The sequence below is a fragment of the Panicum virgatum genome, chromosome 1K (assembly GCF_016808335.1).
Source record: "Panicum virgatum strain AP13 chromosome 1K, P.virgatum_v5, whole genome shotgun sequence".
In the NCBI taxonomy this organism is placed as follows: Eukaryota; Viridiplantae; Streptophyta; class Magnoliopsida; order Poales; family Poaceae; genus Panicum; species Panicum virgatum.
In genome coordinates this window covers 5,200,508-5,225,372 of record NC_053136.1, presented here as the reverse complement: position 1 = coordinate 5,225,372, position 24,865 = coordinate 5,200,508, and the positions used below count along the sequence as shown (strand labels likewise).

The following is a 24,865-nucleotide window of genomic DNA, read 5'->3' as shown; positions in this document are numbered from 1 at the left end:
GCCACCAACCAACCAAGAACCAACGCACCAAAAGATTTCCAACTACTGTGCTCGGCATCACCGAATCACGGGAGGGAGTCGGGCCACGGGAACCCGTAAACAATCACCAGCGACACAGGTGCTCTCTGACACTGATCAGACTTTCTGAACTGAGGTGGGTGGCTGATGCAGACCGCAAAACAAACAGCGGATGCAGTTGGTGAGGGAATCTATCGAATCATTTGTGTAGTTTTATGATCTTCTTTGGTGAGTCGTCGATGTTCATTGTTCAGTACCGGTGCCACAAGAGACTCCTAGTATGTTTTACCATTGAGCCTAGGACATACAAAGCAACAGGTCCATGTTTTATTTGTCAAAAAAAAGTAAAGATTACTTGCCGAAGTTAATTTATCTGTTACTGAAGTCCTTTAAAATTGGTTCAGAACAGCCCATTTGTACGGTACAGTTAATTCAGAATATCAGAAGTAAAATGTTGAGTTTTTTTTTGTATACTGAGGATATTGGTAGTGGGCCGAAACATTTTCGTTTTGTTCAGGCGGAGGCCAAAAAGCATAACATGGCAGAGGCTGGATTAGTGCCGGGCAGGACAAAAGAGCACCATTTAGTTTCAAAAAAAAAGCACCACGCATGCATGCCAACTTAACGTGGGTTAGGATGAACGCAACAAAACAGCCCGAAGAACTGGACATCTTGTTACTATCTTCCTCTCAATCCTAAACTTTGTAGAAACATGTTGACTAGGTGAGTCATCTTGTTGAGCTTTGGCCTCTCAATCCACGCAGGACGCAGCCACGTCACTGCAGCCGGTCCCTCCCGCTTGCATTGCCATGTCCCTGGACTCCTACAGTAATTTTGTTTGCAATTTTTTTTAAAAAATTGTTTCTATTAAGGAAAAAAAAGATTGAAACTTGAAAAAGCAAGTTTTGGAGCCCTTGGGCCTTGGCAAATAAGAAAATAATAATAACTAGACAAATAACTCGGCACAGGAGGGGGGAAATTAAGCAGATAACTAGACAAACCCTAACTAAATCGGAAGGGAAAGGCAAAAAAAAAAAAGAGATCAATTCCATGGCAGGCCGGCGGCGGCGAGGCGGGAGCCCAGACACTTGGGACGGCACCTGGGAGGGCGAATTTTTGGACACGATCCACGGGCACTACAAGGATGCGCTCGACGCGCTGCCGTTGGAGGCCATGCCGCCGCTCGCCCCGCGCCTCCTCGACGCCGGCGTCTGCTTCGGCTTCGCCGACCCTGTCACCAACATCATCGCCAACGCCCTCTCCTCCCGAGAGCCCGAGCCCAACGGCGGCGGCACCAAGAAGCGGAAGCGGACGCGGAAGCTGGAGACGACGGGTGCCTCAGTCGAGGCAAGATCGAGGGAGGAGGTCCTCTCCAAGATCGTCGCCGGCGACCGCCCTTCGCCGCCGGAGGCACGGACCGTCGCGGAGCGCTCCCTCGAGGGCCTCGTCAGCTTCCTGACATCCTATTTCCGCTACCTCCCAACCTTGGACGCGCTGCACTATCTCGGCCTGGCCAGGGCCGACCTCCTCGTCGCGGTAAGCCTCATCCAGAAGGATCGCTGCTGCCGGCGCAGAGATCAACTCCGAATCCGCTCACCTGCTGTCAAGACTGCTCTCAAATGCGCTGCCGTATCAGCAAGGCAGCCCAACTTCGATGGCTTTCTCGCCGGCTGCTTCGCACTTGTGCCGCAAATCAAGATGATCACCACCCAGACATTGTCAGCAGATGGCTCTTGCCGCCTCACTGTTCAGGACATCTCCCATCTGTCCCGATTGCTCGCAGACCCGCCCAAGCTCAAGAGGTCAGACAAGCCCATGAATCTGGTTGCGAAACGGTTTCATGACCCAAGAATCACCGCGAGTGGTGAGGATGTACCAGGTCAGCTGACTGAGTCACTTCGAGGGGTTCTTATGGACAGAGTCCATGAACATTATCTCAAGGCGGTGTCTCGGTTTCCAATGAAAGATCTTCAGACCCGTCACCACCGCGGCCTTCTCAAGGCAGGCTTCTGTTTTGGCCCATTCGATCCTGTGTCAAACATCATCGTCAACACTGTTTGGTATGACACTGCTTTCCTCCCATCGAAAGAGTTTGGAGTGGATGTGATCTGCACGTTGAGGCACGTCGAGTCTCGGTCCGTCAACGGATTGATTGCATTTGTGCGTTCATGCTCCCCTGCGATATCAGAGCATAAGGCCATGGTTTATTTGCTCAAGAGTAATTTGGATGCCTGCAAAGCAGTTAGAATGGCAAAATCAGGGGAGTGTGATGTAGCTGACTGTGATGACAATGGATATAAGGCAGCAGCAAAAGCCGCTTCTCATCCTAATCCTGAGGCGTATTGTGAGTTTGTCATGCAGTCCTTGGCTTCGGTAAGATCTACTGTTAGATCACTGCTTCGAGCCTCTCATATGCTTTCCCCTGGTGAGATTCTTCGTCTCTCTGCATTGCTGTCATTTTCAAGTGCTGAAGCTCTGGAGCCAACTATCCAGCTAACAAAAGATGCCTTAAAGAGGATCACAAACTACAATGAGGATTTCCTCACCGAACAAAGTTTTGTCCACGGAAAGGTTGAAGTGGCATTGCGGAGTTATGAACAATATAAGGTCAGTTCCTCCTTTTTTTTTGCGAAGGAAGGTCAGTTCCTCCTGTGTCATGTTATTATGTTTCTTCCATATTTCTGAGCACATATATAGATAAATATTCCACGTATCATTTGTCTATATGTTTTCTTATATGATATTCTTGGTTGTAGGGCTGCCATTATGATCTTGGTGTCATCTGTGGTGTGAATGATTGTGTTGGCAAGGAAACAGGGATCTTTGACACAAAGTTTCAGTACACACATGCCAACTTTTGGGCAAGTCAAGATAAGGGAACAGCTACATTGTTTTTCTCAGAATTTAGTAATGATGAAGATAGTAACTATGAACCCATTTGCTACCCTGTGTCTGGTCTATCAACACAAGGTATAATTTTTATCTCCACATTCCATGCATTTACAAAAATTCTTAGTTTATGTCATCTCATGCTGTATTTTTTTTTCTTCAGAAGTCCGCTGCTGTTACTGTGAGTATCAAGGAGTCCGGATTGTACATCCTATTGAGAAATGTTGGGAGAGGGCAAGTGGCTTCGAGAGAATTGCATGTGGAGAACACAATTTTACAAACGCAGAAATTGTTAGTCGTGCAAAGCTGATAGATAATCAGGTGATGGGAATATTTGTAAAAGACTACATCTACCTAGATCCTACTCATGATGCCAAGTTAATCCAAACTGTCAACCGTGCTGAGTCAGTGATGAATCTTGATTTGGATGCTGAAATGCGTAGGATAAAATCAGTAGCTGCTGCTGGTCATTATCCACAAGAAGCTTCATTTCTGATCTGAGTTTGCAACAGGTATGTCCATTTTTCCTTGAAAATTTGTTATTTGGATGTTAATTGAGTGCATTCGTTTATAGGGAGTGTTTCAGCAAGCTTTCAGTGAGCATGTAATCCCAAGTCTTGGGACAAATTGTAGGACAAAGAAACATAATCTGTATTGATGAATGGTATTTCTCACTCATTTGAGTCAAGAAAGTTTCACATTTCAGCTGATAAATCATATTCACTGAAGGTTAAAAAGTTGTGCAGTGTGCGTTACTGCTAGTCTGTTATTGATTGTCCTGTTTTTTTTTTTTTTTGAAAATACGATTGTCCTGTTTAGGATTGCAGTTTCCATTGATCAATTGGCATACGGGCCTTGTTTGGTTAGGGGTGAAAAAGTTTTCATGAAATTTTTTTGCCCCTTTGACCACTAATTAGAGGTATTAAATGAAGTCTAATTACAAAACAACCTCCACAATTATAGTACTGTAGCATGTGATGTAGCTAAAAACGCATGATTAGAGGATGATTAGGAGCGGTTACTGTAGCATCATTGTAGCCAATCATGGTGGAACTTGGCTCATTAGATTCGTCTCGAAAAGTTACACCCATCCGTGAAAAAATTTCGCAAATAAACTTCGTTTAGTACTCCATGCATACATTTGTCTTTTTGTGAAAAAAAAATTCAGGGTGCCAACCAAACATGGCCATGGTTGTCCGAGTGTTTGCTACTTGTTAACTCAAGCTTGCAGCTTCTATTATGAAAGCAAAGGAAAATAAGTATTATTCATCTTCCTTCAGGCATTAAAGTATTGCTTATATACAATAAAATTAGATCAAGGAATTATTAATCTTGAATGTAAAGTATACCAAAATTACAACAAATATTGTGATACCAGTTATATGTTACAATTTGTAAGTGGGCGAGTACTTATTATCCAAACACTAGACTTCCACTACTCTAGTCACTTGTTCACAAGAGGTTAGGTTATGTGTACAACATAATAATGACATGCATCAGCTAGTTTTGATCTCATAGTTTGAAGAGCATCTTGGCGTGCTTGTGCATGGACCTGACGATGGCCGTGACCTGCTCCACCTGCCGCTCGTCGGAGCACGCCGCGAGGAGCACCTTCGCCGTGCCGGCGTCCGGGTAGCACCCAGCGTCCACCATCTCCTCGAAGATCTCCAGGCACCGCCCGTACTCCTTCTTCCTCGCGTACGCGCTGATGCGCGACGTCCACGTCACCACGTCGGCGGCGAGGCCCCTGGCCGCCGCCGCGCCGAACGCCGCCTCCATCCTGTCCAGGTACCCCGCGCGCCCGTACACGTTCACCAGCACGTTGTACGTGCCGATGTCCGGGGCGGCGCCGCCGCCGCCGTCAAGCCTCTCCATGGCCGCGACGAGCCGCTCCATGTCGTCGAGCCGCCCGGCCCTGCCGTACGCGTTGAGCATGGCGTTGAGGGCGAAGGTGTCCGGCCGCAGCCCGGACTTGTGCAGCTGCGCCATCACCTCCTCGCACCTGGACACGTTGCCGGCCTTGGCGTGCGCGGACAGGAGCAGCATGTGCGACTTCATCGTCGGCCGCATGCCCACCAGCTTCAGTTCTTGGAACGCAGCTTCCGCCTCTGAACAGTCACAAAAACGCCACAAAATTCAGTGTCTATTTGGGTTCACTAGCAAAATTAAAGATGTCCATGAAAGTGAACAGATGAAGCTTGTTGAGCTTCTGCAAACTGGTAGCAGGTGTGAGTGAGTACCTTGATGAAGACCAGCTCTTCCATAAGCATCCACCAAGATGTTGTATGAGGCTCTGTCAGGCTCACACCCCATGTGCTCCATCAAAGAGAAGATCTCGGATGCGCCTTGCGGAAACCCCGCTCGACTGCGGTGCATTGACAGATTGATGAAACAGCATTATTCGCTAGAACAGTGAGCAGGGAGGGATAAACCGTCAGGCCCATGGAATTCTTTCTACCTGTAAGCTTCCATCAGGGCGTTGTAGGCGTACACGTCAGGTTCATGCCCAGCCTGCTGCATCTCCTCAAACACCTCCTCTGCCTTCTCGCAGAGGCCTTCCCTAGCGAACGCGTTCACCAGCGCAGTGTAGGTGCAGATGTTGGGCTTGCACCCGATCGCCTTCATCTCGCTGAAGACTTTTAACGATGACATTGGTTGCTTTGCCTAAGCAAAGGACAAGCATGACTAATTGACTATCACTGTCTCAGAATCTGCTACTGACTTGATGTCATGGCATCTCTGCACATTAAGCTACAAACAGCAAAATGACCGACCTTTCCGTATACATTGATCATCAGCGTGTAAGTCTCAGTGTTAGTTCTGCAGCGCTCCTTCTTCATCCTTTGGTACACTTCGACCGCCTTTTCAGTACACCTTGCTTTCAGTAGGCCGTCAAGGTAGGCATTATATACAGTTGCACCTACATCACAGTTCTTCGTATGAGTTTTCCTGATGATGTACAAGTATTTTCATCTGAAAAATCAGAGGAATGTAGTTTGAGGTGCATACTTGGAGGAATCCCATTCTCCTGCATCTCTGAAATCACGCCCTCTGCTCGGTGCAGTTGTCCAGCATTGCAGTAAGCACGCAAGAGAAGAGCATAGGTGTCCTCTGTAGGCACACAATTGGCCTCCAGAAGAGCCATGTAAATGGATTCTGCCTTGCTCAGCTCACGCTTTCGGCCATATGCATCTATGAGCAGGTTGTAGCAGATGATGTCAGGCCGGAACGAACTCCGGTACAGAATCCACTCACAAACCTACAGGCACTTTTGGCATATCAAACATCAAAACCTTAGGAATCGAGCCAGCACCTAGATAAGCAACCGAGACATCTAGAAATTTTACTCTTGAGAATTTGAAATAATATGGTCAGAGTACTGGCCAAAGCTAGCAGGCACAATGAGATGTTATCAGCAAGGGAACTAGGACTTACTGTGATGATGGGTTCCCATTGTCGATTCAGACGGAGCTGGACAGCGACATTGACAATGTCATCCCAAAGATCGTGTGCACGAGGAATGTTGTCCAGTGACTCCCATACTTTGGCAACGTCGGTCCCTTTCTGCACAAATTCTAGGATATCCTGTGCCATTGGACTGAGCACTGGGAAAACTCCATCAACAAACCCAGAGCCGTACTTCCAACCTCGGCCTTTGATAGCACCCCCTGCATGTCTATACCATTTCAGAGCCAATACTAATGCCATATCCTTCTTGAACTTCCAATGATGAAACAGTAAATCCAAGAAAAATAACAATAATCTTTTTGATAAATGGTCTGGGAGTTCTGGATGTGCAGGATAGAATGAAACTGAAAGGAGTGATGGCACTGTCATTAACTCATTACCTCTCTTTCTGGATATTTTCTTTCGATCGAAGGTTCTTGCTACACCATCTTTGTCAATGTAAGCACCCTCCTTTTTCCGGTTCCTCCTCTCACTATAGCTATAGGAATTCACCTTTGCATCATGTGAGGCAGCTTCTTGCAATACGTTTCTACACGCATATAGTTTCCACCTAGGTCTTGTAATCAAGTAGTACGCTGGAGCCTCAACCCTTAACCTGCAAAATGGTGGGCAAAGAAATATAAGCATAACTGCAAATGGTATTCATGTAGAGCCAATGATTGTTTTCGGAACTTCTTCTACTCAGTAACTCAAGACATGCAGAATCAAACAGTTACTACTAGTACTAACTAGTGGTAACTACTACCAGATTATTATCCAATTAAAATAGTACTATAAAATCGAAACCAATTCACAGATGTCCCACAAAATTACATAAACTGTGCAAAATTGCATGAACTTTGGAAGAATTATATGAGAAACAAGAGAGGTAGCATTTGGCTTACATGAGCACACAGGGTGCGGAAGTCCAGCGCTCTTGGTAGGCAACAGAGTGCGGACCTGCTGAACAGCGAGGGAAATTGGTGAGCTTTCAAGCTTTGCTTGAGCTGTGGTCGTTCCAGAGAGAGTTGCGAACGGCAGAAGCTGCAAGAAGAGCAAGCTGAAATATCTCTCCCCCTTTGTTTTCTTTGTTTTGGCGTTTTCTGTCCAGTGTGCTCTTCTAGGCCTCCTGGACCTATCATCCAGGATCCCTTATCCAGAAATACAACAAAAATCTGGGCACAGCCTCCATGTGCAGTTTTCCATTGCTAATCTTCTGATTATCACAGGATTTGTCAATATAGCAAAGGGTCATTGAGACACAATTTCTAAGTGCTTGCTGCTTGTCTGGCTACAAGCAGACAAATTTTCACTGCATGGTATCTCAAAGAAGAGAAGCGGCCTAACAGGCCTAAGCAGCTCAGATGAAGAATTCAGTTATGTTGTAAAAATGGTAACACAAAAGATTACACTATTTCCTTCTCTTCTTAAATGAAATAGCAATGTTCCTGCAATTCTTTCACACACACACACACAAAATCACAAGATCTCAGTTTCTGATACATGTAATAGTCCAAAAGCAGAAGGAATGAATACGTTCCAGGTTCAATTGTAAAGCTGTATTCTTTTTCGAGCTTGGCTCTTGAATCTCTGAAAGTTGAGTCAAAGGACTGTACATTGTATTTGTCTGTTTAGGTACATCGCTGTTGAATTGAACGTTACTATTTTTTCATGAAGGAAAACAACAGATGATGGCTGATTTATTATGATAGTCCACGGCTCTGGTGAAACTCAAAAGTCGGTTGGGTACTTGTCGGGCTTGAACCACAACGAAAAATCGATTCCTTTCTTCTTAAGATTTTCAGTAGGAGGCCCAATCCGATCCAACAGCTGCAGTACGGTAATAGGGTGCATCAACAAAACTAAAAACTTCTCTAAACAAATAATCTCCCGAATTATTTTGAGAACAAACCTGTCCATGAACAAGACCATTGGAAACAAGAACAGAACGATCAAAGACTGTAAATGCTCCACCATCCATGCGTGTTACCACCCCACCAGCTTCTTCAACTATCTGTTAACAAACTGACCACATCAGCACAACAAGAAATGCATAAATTGGAAAGAAAGCTCTAATATTCAGGATTAACAGTAGCACTAGTAGTTGCTGTAACTGAAATAAACATGCTTGTAACATATGTGCATCAATTTCATATTCCTTCAGATGCAAACTCTTTAGTTTATCACAGAAATGGTCACCAACGGGTAACAGCTTTCTTATAGATTTTAAATCTGGTTTGTGCTATCTTAGAGGCAATATCAACAACTAGTTTATACGTACCCTCATAAACAGGGAAAAAAAGTATTATCTGATTGAGGTAAGATCTTACCAAGAAAGGAACAGGCAAATCCTAAATGATTATTTATCAAAACTGGTTTGGAAAGGTAACTATTAAAATGTGCATGTTTCCACGAGAGAGAGAGAATTACCAGGACACCAGCAGCCATATCCCATGGCTTAAGCCGGTATTCCCAGTAGGCTTCTGAAATGCCCAGTCCAACATGAGACATGTCAGCAGCAGCAGACCCTAGCCTTCGCACTCCCTTAAAAAAAACAAAGTATATTGTCAAAAAGGCTGGGAAAAATTCAGTTTTGCAAATCTGTAGAAAATTCAGTTCTGCACCTCGGAAATAGCCACTTACCCTGCTAATGTCAGTAAATTCTTTGAACAAATTTATATTGGTTGTCCAAGCATCATCGTGTTCATATCCAAACCCTGTGACAAGAAGAGATTGCTCCACCTAGACAATGGACACCAATTAGAGATAACAACTAAGAAACTTACATCTACATTACAGGAGCAGCTTATTTTACACTTAATTCAGACATCCAGAAACATTTTTTATGAACACGTCCATTGAGCATATCACAGCAGGCCTTTGCAAAAAAAAAAAAAAAGGAAGTAGCCAGGCGCACAGATGCACATAATAGGAAAATGCACAGCTACTTCTAGAATACTCCCTCTGTTTTTATTTACATGTTATATTAGGTTTGTCCTAAGTCAAACTTGGCAAACTTTGACTGAACTTATAGAAAGAAAGAAATAAATACATTTACAACACCAAAATTGTTTCATTGAATCCACCATGAAGTATACATTGATAGTACATATGTTGGATAGTATAGTTGTTGCTATATTTTTTATAAACTTTGTCAAAGTTAGTCAAGTTTGACTTAGGATAAACCTTATATGACATGTAAATAAAAACAGAGGGAGTAGAAAATAGGCTACCTTGTCTGTCTGACTGACATGAATTCTCTGCCCATTGCAATAAGCTCCTCCACCTGTTCAAGAAAAAGGAAATCCATAAAGATGAATATATGGTGGTCTAGAATAAAGAAGTAAAGCCACTTGTTGATCAAACAACATACCAGAAGATGCAGAAATTGTACGGGTGCTCCAGCACATAGGCCCACCACAAAATTCCACCTAAAAAAGATAGATGCAGAACGTGAAAATAAATAGAGAAAGTGTTTCCCTACAGTGTGGTGCCCTAATAGTTTGTGGCTCTGCTATTGAAAAGAATGGAAGATCATATGGTCCAAGAACAATATGAGCAAACACTTACCACAGTGGAAGCAGCTGGCTTTCCACGGAAGAGAACCCCAATGGACACAGAAAAGCTGGGATAACCATGTGCAAAGTTTGTTGTTCCATCTAGAAGGGAGAAATTCTGTAAATTAGATTCCAATGGAGAGACCATCATGCTGACCCAATTTTTCTAATTTACTTCATTTATAATAATCCTTTCATGCACTTAACCCATACTAGTGTGCTGTCAGATTTATGAATTGTCCTTGTTATCTTATAATTCAATTTGGTTGCCAGTAACAATACTGAACTCTCTTTTGCTAAGACAATAATAAACAGAACTGTCACCTTCCAAATCAATGAAATGGACAACACTATTCAAGTCCACAGATTTGTTGCACTAAATCAAGAAACAATCTAGAAGATTACTGGAGCCATCCAGTACTACAAACAAAGGTTCATGAAAAAACAACACACTATGTTAAATACTTGTTCATCAAAACAGAAGTAGGAACTAAGGAACCAAACCTAAAGGGTCAATGCACCAGAGATACTCTGACAAGGAATCCCCAATAAAGCCACCTTCCTCCCCAAGTATGAGGTGGTTTTTGAAGTTCTTCGTGACAACTTCCAGAATCACTGATTCACTCAACTTGTCTGTGCTGAACAAATATAAAGCAATAGATTCAAATGCTAATTGTGTTTCACTTTACTGTATGAAAAGATGACTTAGGCAAGTAGCAACATTTGAACTCTTATGTGAAAGACACCATGATCTTATATCGGGCTATCTGCTATCTTATAGCAACCAAACTAACAATAGTTGCAGAACAACAAGATAAGCGAGAAGAATCCTTACTCTGTGACCAAGTCTGCAACACCTTTATAGTGGATATTGCGTGGTTTGTTAACAGCTTCCATTATAACCTGAAATCAATAAGAGGCGATGAAGGAACGTGAAGCATTTAGAGCACTACACCACTACAGTAATCCATATTAGTTTGGTTATATCAGGAATATTTTTTGACGAAAAGAACCAGACTAACTGGTTAAAAGACATAACTGTGCCAGAACTATCCCTAAAACAAAATGCAACAATTATTTTGTCACACCATAGATAAATTAGTCAAACCAGCAAATGTGAATTCATTAGCTAAACAACAAGCATTTCTCGTAGCAGTTCAACAAATATGCAGCTTTGCGAACTGACCAGCCACATTCCAGTATCACCCCCATCATCTAATCCCAAAACTGGAACTTGGGGGATCAACATCAAGCAACAAAGGGACCTAGAACTCACATCGGCCCCAGCTTTTGCGGCGGCCTCCATGACGCCGAGCAGCTCGGCGGCGGGGATCGGGCCGGTGGTGGGGGCGGCCACCTTCGGGTACTTCGCGGGAGTGGCCGTCTGCTCCGACGCCACCGCCATGATGGGGCGCGCCTTGCCGGACCTGGAGCCAAGCACGGGGAGGCGGAGAGTCCGCGACGGCGGCGAGTTCTTGGCGCCGTCCTTGGGGAGGAGGGAGGAGGAGGTGGAGGTGGGAGCGAGAAGATACCGTGCCATTGGTGCTCAGAGAAAGGGTTTGATGCCCTCTTGGTTCCAGAGAGTGAGCTTTTTGTATGAGGCTATGAGCTCTGTGCTCCTATAAATTTACAATCGTTTTCTTCAAAAAAATTACAATCGTAATTGGATTTCTACACTTTTCTAGAAAATTGACTAAAATACGCTATTTTGAATAAAAATTTGTATATTATGGAAATCGGGAAAAAATGATATTGACGATGGAGCATGTGAGGTTGCAGTAAAAGATTAATTATTGCGAAAGAAAACAACTAACATTTCCAGTGAGATGGACTATGTGTATGATAGTTTAGGAGCAAACCATGCGAGTAGATGCCTCAGATTGTCAAAGATTTGCAAAGTCTCGAGTCTTCACACGTGACATTGACATTGGATACCATAGCGGCAGGTGAGGTACAGCGGCCTAAACTAAATAACCAACGCTGAGAAGTGCTGAAACTTGACATCAGCTTAGCCGGGGTTGCAATTAGACACGTCAGCGAATTTATTAGTAGGCCCATTAATCTCTATCTGAAGAAGGATTTGGGTTTCTTCTTGGAGCTTTCAGCCCAGGTACGGCCCCATCACTTGGGATACAAAGGGTTTGTTTGTTTCTGACAGACTTGTTTTTAATCCACGTCATATCAAAGAGAATCTTAATATTTAGCAAGGTTCAAAAAAACGCTAAACGCTGAGCGAACACTAGCCGATGGTTTAGAGTTTTAGTAGTTTAAACAAGATTAAACGCGATTAAACGTTTTTTTATTTTTTTATTATTTTTGTGATACTGAGAGCAATATCAGTAGTAATAACACAACTAGAAGTAATAATAGTGACCATACCTCTTGCTGTACACTTGTTTTTGACATCCCTTCCTTTCCTCCTGGGTTTCTTGCATTCAACAACAGCTAACAATCAAAAGGAGACAAGTTAATAATCTGTAAACAGTAAAATCAAATAACTACATGTACAGCCAAGCTTCCAAACAACAGGGCAGCAGCACAAGGCAAAATATGACAAGAAAATATACGCACAACAGTCACAGTTCACATGCCTTAATGGCCCACAAATAGCACATAGCTGATAGCAGTACAACACACAATAATGGTCTTATCTTATGGTCCATACACAAATTAAACATAAGTAGACAAGTAGATAATGATATTTAGATAACTTGGCAGCATGCTGCCATCATGAAATCTGCTCAGTCTGCAAATGTAGTGCAATTCAGAATTGCTTCTTCATCATGATCATCCTCATAGGCAATGTCATCATCTTGATAATCAAGATCTTCGGATTCAGATTCCCACTCTTCTTCATACACCTCTCTAGCCACTCTTGCACTCCTTCGAGGTTGAAGCTGTTCATTAGTTCCCATTGCATCTCCAATGACACTCCATGGTATCCTTGTCTCTGGCATTTCTCCCTCATCTTCCTCATCCCTAAAGACAGCCAATGCATGAGCATCCCCTCCCTCAAAGAAAAATCCTTGAGCTTCGGAAGCATCACTACTTAGGAGCACTTCATAGTTACTCTTTCTTTTAATTTTCTCCTTCTTGGACATCAATTTATTATTGAATTGGATGAAGACTAGAGAGTTGAGACGCTCTGTTGTTAGCCTATTCCTTCTCTTTGTATGATGCTGTACAAATACATTATAAATTAGAATTCCAATATCAACACATGTACATTACATTGGGAATAGAGTGCAAACTGACCTGTTCAAATGTACTCCAATTCCTTTCACATCCAGATGCACTAGAGGTCAATGAGAGGATTCTAATGGCCATATATTGCAAATCTGGTGCTCCACCTCCATAAAGCCTCCACCAAGATACTACAAAATTAAGTGAAATATCTCAAACATGTGCAAAATTGATTGCAGAAAATTCTGGACAGAATTAATTGCAGAGACAAATTTGGACAGAATTGATGCATTAGCTTACCCGGATTGAAATCGAAGCGTTCGCAGGTCTTTGCCATCTTCTTTGAGAAGTTTCCTTGTCTCTTTTGGAATATTTCCAAGTCCACATTAACAGCCCCATGTTGTTTATCATCATCGTCATGATAAAAGGTCTCCACACATTGCATGAATTTTTCCACTACATTTGAATCAGAGAAGATTGCTGGATTGCTGTAACTATAGTATGGATTCAGCAAATATGCAGCCACATGCAATGGACAATCAAGCCTATTTTTCATTTTCTTGTCAACAATGGCCATCACATCTCTGTAGTTCTTTTCCACATTTCCAAATGATTCCTTGATCTCTTTCTTTGCCTTGAGAAGTTCTCCGTAGACAAACCCCATAGATGGTTTCACATCCCCATCCACCAAACGTAAAACTTTCACCAAGGGCTCAAAGACCTTCAAACAAAGGGACACATTTCTCCAAAATTGTATGTTCAACACCGTGGCTGTAGCATCCTTTCCCTTTTTGGTCTTCACTTCAGATAAGTCTTCCCACTTGGAATCAACCACCATCTTCCTTAGACAATCCTTCTTCTCCATCATACTTTGCATTGTCAGATAGGCTGTAGCAAATCTGGTTACCCCTGGCCTTATGATTTCTCTCTTCAAGGTGAAGGACCTCAAACATGCCAAAGTTCGGTGGTGACCATACACAAAGATAGTGAATGATTTTACTTGATCAATCGTCTTCTTGAATTTTGCAAGGTTGACAATACCTTGCAGCATAAGATTAATGGTATGAGTTGCACAAGAACTCCAAAATATGTTTGGCCTCTTAGCTTGTAGCAAAGCCTTAGCTCCCATGTTGTTAGAGGCATTGTCTGTCACAATTTGCACCACATTTTCAGCACCTACATCCTCAATTGCCTTGTCAACGAGCTCATATATAACTTCACTAGTGTGTGACACATCTGACATCTCCTTTGACTTGATAAAAGTTGTGCCCTCACTTGTATTTGTGCACAGGTTCATAATACTCCTTCTCTTCATATCTGTCCAAGCATCAGTCATGATGGAGCAGCCATGCTTAATCTTCTCATCTTCACGATCTTGTAGCAAGCTCTTGGTTCTTGCGTGCTCCTCTTCCAACAATCTGCCCCGAAGATCATATTGAGTTGGAGGTTGGAAACCAGGACCAAATTGACCAATAGCTTCAACCATTTCTTTGAACTCATCATTGTCACAAGCATTGAATGGAATAGCTGCAAAAAAATTGGTGCAGAAAATTAAAATTCCAGCAGCTAATAATCGAATAAATATGAAGGCTGCAGCAATAAGGATTTTTAAGTGCAGAACATACCATGTGTATAGACCCATTTAGCAACATATCGCTGTACTTGGTGTGTTCTCTCTTTCCAAAGTGCTTCATTTATGTTTTGTTGCCTCTTAGCTTCAGCACTGCTTAACTTGGGATCAATGGGACTTGTAAATTTGTCCATGGGCCCTAGCTTCTTGGGTGTGCTTGAGCTTCCAACAATTGACTCAACTTCGACCACTTCGTCCTCTTCACCGGTAGCAATCTGCACATTCTCCCTAACTTCTCTATCATGTTGCTGCTTATCTTTCTTCTTCTTTGCTATTTCTTCAAGATTCTTAATGCACTTCTCCTTAACTTCCTCAGGAACTTTTGGGCACTTCACAATAGATGTGCCCTTATGAGCAAGATGTTGCTTAAGCCGATTAATTCCTGCTGAGGTCTCTTGTCCACAAAAAAGACACTTAACTTTGTTCTTGTCATTGGGATCACAGAGACGCGCCCACTCCCAGCCTATATCAGAGGACTTTCTTTTCAGATGGTTGCCAACCTCAGTGGCTTCAGTACCACCACCAGCAGCAGGTGCAGCATCGGACATCGACATCCTAATCCCAACCCAAGAACAAGAGTACAAATCATAATAAGGCATACACATATCAGAGCAATCACATTCAGGCATACAGAGTAACATTCAGGAACTTTTAGAACAATTCACAATGTCATTCATCAGAGCAATCACATAAATTCATACAACAGGAATTGAAATACTTAAATGCATCGGATTCAAGGGTACATACAAATACATCAACTCACAAATCAGGCATTTAGAGACTTATTCAAGGCAGGGTTAAGGCAAAGTGGCAAACACATACATATACATGCAGATCCAGTCATCCAGAGCAGGGGAGAGGAACAGGGGAGAGGAGCAGGGGGCGGAGGAGCGAGCGGGAGGAAGGAGCAGCAAGCAGGGGAGGGCACTGACCTTGGGGGCTTGGGGCGCCTGCAGGGAGGAGCCGAGGAGCGGCGACGGGAAGCCGACGGGCCCCCTGCAGGGAGGCGGACGGGAAGCCGATGGGTCCCCAGGGAGGCGGACGCACGACGGGCCCCTGCAGGGAGGAGCAGCAGTCGAGGCCTCGAGGGGCCCTGCAGGGAGAAGCAGCGGGAGGCGGGAGGCGGGAGGCGCGGCGCCTGGCGACGCCGGAGGCGGAGGCGCGACGGGAGCTCCGCGGCTCGCGAGGGAGGCAGAGGCGCGACTGGTTGCGCCGCCCCGACTGTCGTGCGGTCGATTTGTTGGGCCCGCTTCTAATTCCCGCGCCTGCTCGCGATTCCTTCCTGCGCCATTCTTTCCCTCCTGCTCACGCGCCACGCGCTTTCCCGCGCTCGCGTTTCCTACCGTGCAGAGCGTTTTTTGACCGATTCCGCGTGGTTTAAACTCTGCCGCGAGTTTAAACGGGCGTCTAAACGCGCCCAACGTTTTTTTCAACGTTTACCCCATAAACGCAACGCTACCCCAGCGTTCAGCGTTTAATCTTGATTAAACGACGTTTAATTGCGTTTTTTTGAACCTTGATATTTAGTAATATTAAATAAAATTTATTTATAAAATTTTTTTACAAATGGGTGCTAATTCGCGAGACGAATCTAATAATAATAATTAATTAATAATTTACTACAGTGATACTATAGTAACCATCTACTAATTATGAATTAATTACTCTCATTAGATTTGTCTCGCAGTTTAACCACAGGGTTCTGCAATTAGTTTTGTAATTAAATTTTATTTAATACTTCTAAATATCAAAATTTTCTTTAATATGACAGGGATTAAAATTTAATTCCAGATCCAAACACAACAAAAAAAACGCTCTGCAATCCACCACCATCCCCATCATCATCGGACATGGCTGGCCCTGCCGATGCATGTCGTCTGTCTTGCCTGACGCCCCGATGGCTTCCAACACATGCACGTGCCGTCAACTTTGTCAGGGTCGATGACGAGCTCAGGGCTCAGAGCTTTGAGTCTCCCATCGATCCGACGTGGCGTCAGTAATTCTAATCCCGATGGTGATACAGTGGGATCTGCGGTTTTGCGTACCTGCTGAATGCATTGATTCGGGGGTCGTAATTTGATTCAGAGCTGTTCATACGAGTATCATATTAACCGCAGTTCCTTCGTCAGTTCGTCTAGTCTTTGCAATGATGATGGCGTCTAGTATTAGCATTTGCCTGACCTAACAGTGATCAGTATTGTGCAGCAAATTACTCATGCAAGATATTCATGATGCATTGTACCCTTGTACTTATCAAGGATTGATCATCGGTGTTGCTGTTTCAATGAGCAGCGAGTCACGAAGATATAATAAAAGAGAAAACACATCTTGGATCAGCTGCATAACGATGAGTTTTGAGTGCCATTTCTATATATCAACTAGAAACACAAGCGCGGCTTTGCCGCGCCCACCGTAGAGCTGACCAGTTTAGGCTTGTGAATTGTGATCCAATTCCAAATGGATTACCAGCTCAATGTACTATTCTTTGTCTTTAGTATAAGCAGATTCAGCATTATTGATAAAAGATTAAGGTGAGCAGGAATAGTAATTTTTTATTTGCTGTATTCATCTGTACAACGTCAGTACACATCTTTTCCATAATTTTGTGATGCTACCTGTTCTGCTCGTTGGACGTGTGTGAATATGAATGACTTTTCATGAACAAAGCTATATAATTCATACTGATTTATATGAACTCTTAGACTCAAAGATTACATAAATTATTAGATATAGTAGTATAGATGCAGCACATTCTTCGTGCTTACATATAGATTGTGTTGGGGCTTAAGAGGTCCTGTCTTTGCCATCTGTGCTCTGTGATCTGCCGTCTGTGACACCGTGCATTGAGAAATAGCGACAGCTCCGCAAGTGAATTGCAACATTAGTGAATATAAGTAGAGATTAAAAAAAGGAGAGCCAGGCGGAGATGGAAGGCCAGCGCTCAAATTACAGAAATATACATAACTCTGAATATAGTGATACTTGAACCAAATTAAATCTTAGTGACCTGCATTGACTGTTTTGCTTTGTTGAATAAACTGGCTACAGAGGAAGCTATAGATAGCAGCAATATAAATTCTTTCTTGGATACTTTTGTTTGTACTGTAGTTCAATGCTTGAACCCCATCCTCTTGTGGCTGGAATCGTCAGGATCGGAGCTCCCAGTGGTGAAGCCATTCTGCAGAAACGAAAAGCTTCAGAATTTGAAAATAAATTTGTACCTCTGAAACATTGCAACAGCACATGGTGGTCAAGCGAATTGGAAAACATATTGATCCATATATAGAAACTTTTAATAAAGATGCTCTGAACAGCTTACTATACAGCTTAAAGTACATGTTTTATTTTCTACCTGAAAAGAAATTAGCAGAGATGTTAGCCAGAAATTAAACATAGAAATTAAACATGCCCGTGATAGCAGATAGATTGGAAGAAGTAAGTAATCTATACCTATTGCTAAAGCAAGTAAGCTTTAGGTTTGGTCCATCTTATATCATTGATAGGTGGGCCTTAGATCCATCCCGTATGCTAGTTGGACAATCCGTCGACTATTTTGCTTTGTTGAATAAACTGGCTACTGAGGAGCAGGCCAAAGTTGGGGCCAGAGACAATATACTCAAGATCAAGAAGATTACGTGCTGGAAATTGAAGAAATGGATGAAAAGTAAAGTAATTGCTGACAAAACAATTAGATAATTTGTTTATCAATTTTCAGTTATTTTAGCATAAGGAGCAACCTCAATGAGTGCTCTGGCACAATATGCATTGTTCCTGCACAATTAAGTTTAGGGGTTGTGTTTTCCACTCAGGACTCAGTCTTAATAAAAAATGTATATGCTACATTGACATTTTAATTTTCAACTTGTAATCAAGGGGCATGGAAGCAAATGAAGAAGAGCATGTAAGGAGATTCTTTCTCTTCTACTTAAACTGTAACACAGGAAAAGCATATCCAGGGTGGGGTTGAGGAAGGATGAGAGGAATGAATGGAGAGAAAGGCCAACAATCATCACAGTTTGGCAACTTTTATTAATTTGGCTGATCATCTACAGATTGTCTATCGAGATGCATGTACTTTAGGGGGGAAAAATGAGAGCCGTTGCAGTTAGGAAGTGCCATGAGGTGCCCGCTATGTTGTTGAGCATTACTGATGCTTAATTTCATCCATCAAGTGACACAAATCGATTCCACAAGTATACTAATCCCTTGCATCAATTAAGGCGTTAACAAACAATTCAGTTTAGGTGTCATGCAATGAGGAAAATCCAAACAACAACAGCTGAGTACTCACCCAAGAAATTTGGAAATGTACTGACCATAGAGGCATTTCCTCGAGCAGCTGCTGGACATCAGTCATGTCAATGGCCACTGGAGCTCCTGGGGCAGTAACCGACGGACTCTGCTGCATGGGACATTGCACAAGGGCGCGGGGGAGCTGCACAGCACCAGAGCCGGTCACCTTCTTGCTCGGGGATCCCTTCGCTTTGGTACTTGCTTGCAGGCGGCTGGCTGCAGTTTGCGAAGCGGGAATGTCTGCGCGGAGGGCGTGGCGCCCATACTCGGAGCGCACGGTGGATGACGGGAGGAGCACCAGTGCTAGGGACCCAAGCCACAGCTGCCGCTTGGACGAGCGCCGCCGGTGAGCCCATCAGGCCATCACGTGGAGGTGTGGCTGCAAGGCGGGGAAGCGGTGATGGGTCGACCGGTCGAGGGAGACTACGTTTCTAGCTGCCCGAGGGATGGAGCGCGAGCAGCGGCCCAGGCACGGCAGCCGCCGCCGGTGCAAGACCACGGCCGCGCCACCGGGCCGCGCCGCCGAGGGAGATCTGGCGGCTCGGCGCGGCTGCCTGGCAGGTGGCTCGACGCGACGGTTTCTCCGCGGCGCCTCCTCGTCTTCCATTCTCCTCCTCCGCAGCCCGGCAGGCCGCTCGGCACGGCGCAGCGTGGGGGCCCGGCCGGCCGCCGGGCCAGGCCGCCGAGGGAGGCCTGACGGCTCGGCGCGGCTAGCCAGCGGGCAGCTCGATGTGGCGGTTCCTCTTCCATTATCCTCCTCCGGGGCCTAGCAGGCAGCTCGGCACGGCGTGGCGTGGCGGCCCAGCGGGAGGCGCGGCGGCCCGGCGGCGCATGGTGGCCCGGCGGGAGGCGCTGCGGCGCGGTGGCTCGGCGCGGCTGCCCGGCGGGCAGGTCAATGCGGCGGCTCCTCGTCCGCCGAGAGGAGGGGACGAGCGGGTTTGCGAGTGCTCGGGTCCGCGGCTTAACGGGCAGAGAGAGGATTGCGCTGGCACGATCTAACGGTCGACATCACGAGCTGGGCGAATCCGACGGTTCGTGGGCTAACGGGCAACGTGGACCTGCTACCCGCCCGCGGAATCGACCCAGCTTTCGATATTAGAAGATTGTGCACCGCTCGGCGGCACCTCATTCGTCCACGATAGCAAAATTTTTGAGTTCCGTGCGATTTTCATCGAACGGTCTGAGACGCTGATCCTAACCCGCATCTCCTTCCGGGTACGTGTCGCCCTCCTCGAACCTTCTCGCGGCCTCCACCCAACGCGGCTTCTCCCATGCGTCCGCCACCTTCTCAGCCGTCCTCGTCCGCATCGCGCGCTCGCGGCTCCCGGACGCCGCCGCCGTGCGCTGCCGCGCCGCCTCCTCGCCCTCCCGTTTTCATGGAGCCGCAACTCCTGCCGCTCGCCCGCCTCCTCACGCCCGACCACGCGCTTGCGCTGCTTCGCCTCCTGCCCTTCTCCTCCGGCTCCGCTCCGCGCATCCCACTCCCTGCTCCTCCGACTCCCGGCCATGCGGGGCTGCCAGGTGCCAGATCCGGCTGCCGCGGACCCAGATCCAGCGGCACGGGCGCACGGCCAGGCAGCTTGATGCGCCAGCCCCCTTCACTCCGCCCGCCAGGAGCAATGGGAGGAGCTCGACTGCCACCCCCCCCCCCCCCCCCCCCCCCCCCCCCCCCCCCCCCGTGTGCCTGCTCTTCCAGTCTTCCTCATCCGCGTCTGCGGCACACGTCCATTAGGGTCAAGTCGAGGACAAAGGTCGACGTCGCCGAGGCCACGCGGGAGGCTCACCGTAGACTGCCCCACGTCGCTGTTCCTGTTCTCGGCCTCGCGGTCGGCGCCTATCCATGGAGACGGTCCCGCATCACATGAGCCCGCCGAAATGGAAAGAAGAACCGCCGCATAAGCTTATGTAGATGACCTCATCTGACAACGACAATTCCTCCCGCTCGGGCATCAGGTCCGGACCGTTCTGTTTGTTCATCACTTCACTGACTAAGCTGAACAAGTAGGTGCAGCCGTGCTTATCTGATACTTTGATTTGATTGCTGCAGGAAGCTAAGAAGGCCTGCAGCTAGGCATCCAGCTTGCCGGCCGGGTCACGCTACACGTCGCCGGCGAGGCATTCGTCATTGGAGATGGAATCCACAGCGTGCATCTCCCACATCATTGTCTTCCCCAATGCACCGACTCCTATATCCTGTGCAGCCGGCGCTTCCCCTCTTCTCTTCCATCCGGATTCCAACGCGCCATTGACGTACCAGCGCGAGCTGGCCGCTTGTGGCTCCAATTGGTAGTTGGGTTGTCCGCCAAAGGCAATTTGTTGCCTACGAATCTCCTCAATAAAAGGTATTTTGATTCCACAGTTTCTCTATTAATAATTGGGTTTTGGCTCCATTGCAGGATGTAATTGATTCTTGAGGAAAATGATTCATGGCTAGAATTTGAGAGTTCGCTCCTAGCGCTTTGTTGTTATGGCTGCTGATTGGTTTGCACAGCTTGATTCAACAAGGACCTTCGGTTGGTTTGTTACAGTGGCTGCTTCTTTGCCAACGGGTGAGACTATTTTCAGTGGAGTATGAAATCTCTTATTGCATTTGCATATGAAATATATTCTAATGGAGCTGCATAACATGTGTTTGATATAATGCCTATGTGAGGTGCTCAGACACTGCTGTCATTTTCAAACCAGCATTTCATCAGCGAAGGTAGGTGGAGGCTCTCCAGAAAACTGTCTAACCTTTAATTTTGTTTTGCAAATCTGTACTTGGATTTACTAGGAATTATTTACTTGCCTAAACTGTCATCTTTACCTGCGGATGATATCAAGGATGCATCTTCCAATGTTCAGTTTCACTGACAGGAAAAGGCCATGTAAGTGAACCTCTAGTGCATCCATGGATGGATCATTTTTTCCACATCGTCAATGATAGATGTATAGTTATTTACTATTTTGGTTCCCCGGATGAACCAATGATCTAAGTATCATCCATCATAGTTTGGAAACAGTTTGCACATGCTAATTTGTCTGTCATTTTTAAATATTGTACTATAAATTGGGCGCTCATGTTAAAGTGCTTTATCTATAAAAAGCTGGGGCCGATAGGGTGAAATACATGAAGCTGTGCCCAAGATGTGCAGTGTCTTCGCAAATCCAACAATCAAATTCTTAACCCTGTGGATGTAGGACCTTCAATTTTCATTGGTAATTATGTTTGGTTTTCACGTGCTCAGAGAGTAAACAATTTAGTATATGGTCCTTCAACGTACCTTCCGTGACTACCATACATGTTGCAGTATTACAGTACCACCCTTGTCTAGCATTTCTGCTACAACAGGCCAGCAAGGACAAACTGTAAGCAATCATTGCTGCAGAATCTAGGTTCTAAGTTTGAAGCAAACTGTTTATTCATGTGGTTTTATGCTACATCCTTTGATTAGAATTAACTTCACAGCAACAGGGAAAAGCCATGTAAGTGAACCTCTACAGCATTCTCAGATGTATCATTTTTCCCCTCATCTATAATTATTAATGTGTTGTTATTGATTACTTTGATTCCATAAATGAACCAATGACCTGGGTGCAGATTAGCTTTGCACATGTTAATTTGCCATCTAAATTCTAGCTTCAGCCTTTACACCAGCCACATACATAGACCCCAAAACAAATACTGTTATACTCCCTCCATGCTCGAAAAGAAAGTCATTTTGGAAAGGACACGGTCTCCAAAGCATAACTTGACTTCTTATTTTTATAAAAAAATATTTACCACAAAGTGATATATTTATATTTTTATGAAATTATTTTCCAAGAGAAATCTATTCATATGGTTTTTGTATTTTGAAACTCAACAACTTAAAAGTTATTCATGATTAAGTTGTTGCATTTCCCTCTATTTGCTTATATATACTATACTCTTTAATTACCTTGCTCTACCTGAATTTAGACACTATACTCTTTAATTACCTTGCTCTACCTGAATTTAGACAAATGCGAATAAAAATATATTGCCAGACCGAATCAAAGGAAAAATTTACGCGTGCGGTGGCGCCCGCATGCCATAGTTAGAGAAGCCTTACACTTTAGGAGGGAGGGAAGGCTGGGGCTAGCCCCCCCCCCCCCCCCTCCTAGCTTTAGTATCATTATTATGTGTAAATGCACTTACTCTGTTTAGATTCGTGCGGTACAAATAAATAATATCTTCCCTGCTTTGATGTTCCATTACAAACATATAAATTTCACATTTACTTATACCAGGAAAAAAAAGAGGAAAGGGCTATTTGACATGTAGAGAATATATTAACACTTCCAGGTGTAAGCTTGCTTATAACATAATATTATCCTTGTACTGGATAGATATCTCCACAATATATTGCATACCATCTCCATTGCTTTTTGGTTTCGGACACAGAGAAATACCTAGGAGGTCCCTCGCATCTCTGCTCCTCCACGTCATCCATGTTCAGCAATAGTGCTCAAAGTGAATTGAAGGATTTTAAACTGAAGGTAAGCAAGGGCATAACTTAATTCGACATCTTCTATTATTGATGTCCAACTCATGGCATGTTTTGTTAGCTCAGTCTTATTTCAACTATGTAGGAGTTTTCTACAAAGTGTTATCGATATACAATAACAGTTTATGGTCTCTTCACTATCCAGTATGGAATTGTATTTTCTTGCTGAATATCCATGTATACTGAACCACATATATGAAAGTTTTATTACATTGTGATGTGTTGCTGAATTTGCAAAAGACAAAGTTTTTTTTCCCTTTGTGCAAAACACACATTGTGATTGTTGCAGCTGACAAGGGAGGGTCTGCAGTATTATAGTTTCTTGTGCTTATGGCCTATTGTTATACTGCAGTCACGGGTTATAAAACTACTGCTATGTTTACACCATGCTGTCCCCCACCATGGTCTGAAGTAATACATTATGTAGCATATGAGTAGTACTATAGTACACAGGTCTCACTATACCTTTAATTTGCTAGGTGATGCAGATACCGAGTGATACTCTTACCAAAAAACTGATCTATGGTTGCAGGCAGAGGGTTTAAAACAGCATGTAACAATGTTCTAGTGCTCCGTACTGTGCCGAGCTGCTCTACAAGACTACAATGGTTGGAAGGCTGCTAGAAAGTTACTGGACTCAACAATTGCCGGGAAGTTTTTCCAACGAAAAGCATGTTTCCGACAATTCAAATCAAAAGATGATGCCTCCACTACTTATCATAAAAAAAACAGCATCTCCATGTTTCAGACAGGTATGAATTAAATTAACTCTGTCTTCTACTTCATGAAAGTCATATCACACACTGTTTCACACTAATCAACTGGAAAAATCACTTGCAGATGATATAATCACCGCATGATTGATATTCTACAACCACCAGAAGCTCCAAAGAATTTGAGATGCTATGTAACCTACTATTCGCTAGAACATTTATATGTTCAATAACTCTGTACCCAGCTTACTTCTGTCTTGATCAGACATCAAAGTAATACCTACCTATGTAATTTATCAATACAGAACCGATTACAAATAAATGCTAATGTCACTTGGTAGTTTAGGTTAAAAGTCTGGGCGCGCCAAGGCGCGCGCAAAGTACTCGTTTCTGTTTGAGCACAATTCGAACACAGCAGGACAGTACGATCGTCTGCACTTCAAACGCAGAGAGATTCAGAGTCACTAATTGAACAGGCTGCCTGCCACCGGACTGAGAAAGCAGCACACCCCGGCCCAAGAGACAAACGCACACGCACTCAGCCCAACGGCGACGGCAAAACGGCAGCGTCACGAGCAGCGAGCCACCACGAGAGACAGACCTCAGACCATCAGGACCATGTCCTCA

General features: G+C 44.6%; 3 protein-coding genes and 2 long non-coding RNA genes across 15 annotated transcripts; 2 read left to right on the top strand and 3 right to left on the bottom strand.

The window, feature by feature from the left end:
* The first annotated feature begins 1,038 nt into the window (after nt 1-1,038).
* On the top strand, nt 1,039-3,698 carry LOC120664588. 3 transcript variants are annotated; one of them, XM_039944040.1, is made up of 4 exons: nt 1,041-2,625; nt 2,775-2,988; nt 3,071-3,228; nt 3,351-3,698. In XM_039944040.1, the coding sequence occupies exons 1-4, from the start codon at nt 1,069-1,071 to the stop codon at nt 3,459-3,461; spliced, it is 2,040 nt and encodes a 679-aa protein (XP_039799974.1). In that variant the 5' UTR covers nt 1,041-1,068; the 3' UTR covers nt 3,462-3,698. The 3 variants fall into 3 exon arrangements, with proteins under 3 accessions (XP_039799903.1, XP_039799974.1, XP_039799826.1); XM_039943969.1 differs by having other exon boundaries at nt 1,039-2,625; nt 3,074-3,698; XM_039943892.1 differs by having other exon boundaries at nt 1,042-2,625; nt 3,071-3,698.
* A 519-nt stretch (nt 3,699-4,217) lies between these two features.
* LOC120648175 (pentatricopeptide repeat-containing protein At2g35130-like) lies at nt 4,218-11,501 on the bottom strand. Its single transcript, XM_039924919.1, has 17 exons — nt 11,188-11,501; nt 10,747-10,814; nt 10,416-10,549; nt 9,925-10,013; nt 9,728-9,785; nt 9,588-9,640; nt 8,998-9,096; nt 8,785-8,898; nt 8,267-8,368; nt 8,087-8,184; nt 6,756-6,970; nt 6,343-6,575; nt 5,917-6,166; nt 5,682-5,827; nt 5,366-5,571; nt 5,148-5,272; nt 4,218-5,015 (listed from the first exon to the last, which is right to left on the bottom strand). Exons 1-17 carry the CDS (start codon nt 11,449-11,451, stop codon nt 4,420-4,422), a joined length of 2,850 nt encoding a protein of 949 aa, XP_039780853.1. The 5' UTR covers nt 11,452-11,501; the 3' UTR covers nt 4,218-4,419.
* Nucleotides 11,502-12,545: 1,044 nt separating this feature from the next.
* LOC120648164 lies at nt 12,546-14,747 on the bottom strand. Its single transcript, XM_039924909.1, has 4 exons — nt 14,720-14,747; nt 13,395-14,621; nt 13,167-13,285; nt 12,546-13,090 (listed from the first exon to the last, which is right to left on the bottom strand). The coding sequence occupies exons 2-4, from the start codon at nt 14,578-14,580 to the stop codon at nt 12,653-12,655; spliced, it is 1,743 nt and encodes a 580-aa protein (XP_039780843.1). The 5' UTR covers nt 14,581-14,621; nt 14,720-14,747; the 3' UTR covers nt 12,546-12,652.
* Nucleotides 14,748-17,422: 2,675 nt separating this feature from the next.
* Nucleotides 17,423-19,907, bottom strand: LOC120664532. Its single transcript, XR_005670959.1, has 2 exons — nt 18,175-19,907; nt 17,423-18,076 (listed from the first exon to the last, which is right to left on the bottom strand). It is a non-coding gene; the product is annotated as an uncharacterized LOC120664532 (long non-coding RNA).
* Nucleotides 19,908-20,686: 779 nt separating this feature from the next.
* Nucleotides 20,687-24,591, top strand: LOC120664288. 9 transcript variants are annotated; one of them, XR_005670906.1, is made up of 6 exons: nt 20,687-20,970; nt 21,065-21,311; nt 21,414-21,566; nt 21,791-23,517; nt 24,058-24,277; nt 24,366-24,591. It is a non-coding gene; the product is annotated as an uncharacterized LOC120664288 (long non-coding RNA). The 9 variants fall into 9 exon arrangements; XR_005670849.1 differs by having other exon boundaries at nt 21,679-23,517; XR_005670925.1 differs by having other exon boundaries at nt 21,414-21,884; nt 22,104-23,517.
* The last annotated feature ends 274 nt before the right edge of the window (nt 24,592-24,865 follow it).

Excerpts from the sequence above, each read along its gene's own strand:
- LOC120648175 (XM_039924919.1), bottom strand. The coding sequence starts at position 11,451 with ATGGCACGGTATCTTCTCGCTCCCACCTCCACCTCCTCCTCCCTCCTC. Across the intron at positions 6,971-8,086 it reads AAGTACCCAACCGACTTTTG|GTTAAGGGTTGAGGCTCCAG; the intron begins AGTTTCACCAGA and ends ACCATTTTGCAG. Across the intron at positions 5,273-5,365 it reads GCCCTGATGGAAGCTTACAG|TCGAGCGGGGTTTCCGCAAG; the intron begins GTAGAAAGAATT and ends AATGCACCGCAG.
- LOC120648164 (XM_039924909.1), bottom strand. The coding sequence starts at position 14,580 with ATGGTTGAAGCTATTGGTCAATTTGGTCCTGGTTTCCAACCTCCAACT. Across the intron at positions 13,286-13,394 it reads ACGCTTCGATTTCAATCCGG|TATCTTGGTGGAGGCTTTAT; the intron begins GTAAGCTAATGC and ends TTAATTTTGTAG. Across the intron at positions 13,091-13,166 it reads ATTGGAGTACATTTGAACAG|CATCATACAAAGAGAAGGAA; the intron begins GTCAGTTTGCAC and ends GTATTTGTACAG.
- LOC120664588 (XM_039943892.1), top strand. The coding sequence starts at position 1,069 with ATGGCAGGCCGGCGGCGGCGAGGCGGGAGCCCAGACACTTGGGACGGC. Across the intron at positions 2,626-2,774 it reads GGAGTTATGAACAATATAAG|GGCTGCCATTATGATCTTGG; the intron begins GTCAGTTCCTCC and ends TCTTGGTTGTAG. Across the intron at positions 2,989-3,070 it reads GTCTGGTCTATCAACACAAG|AAGTCCGCTGCTGTTACTGT; the intron begins GTATAATTTTTA and ends TTTTTTCTTCAG.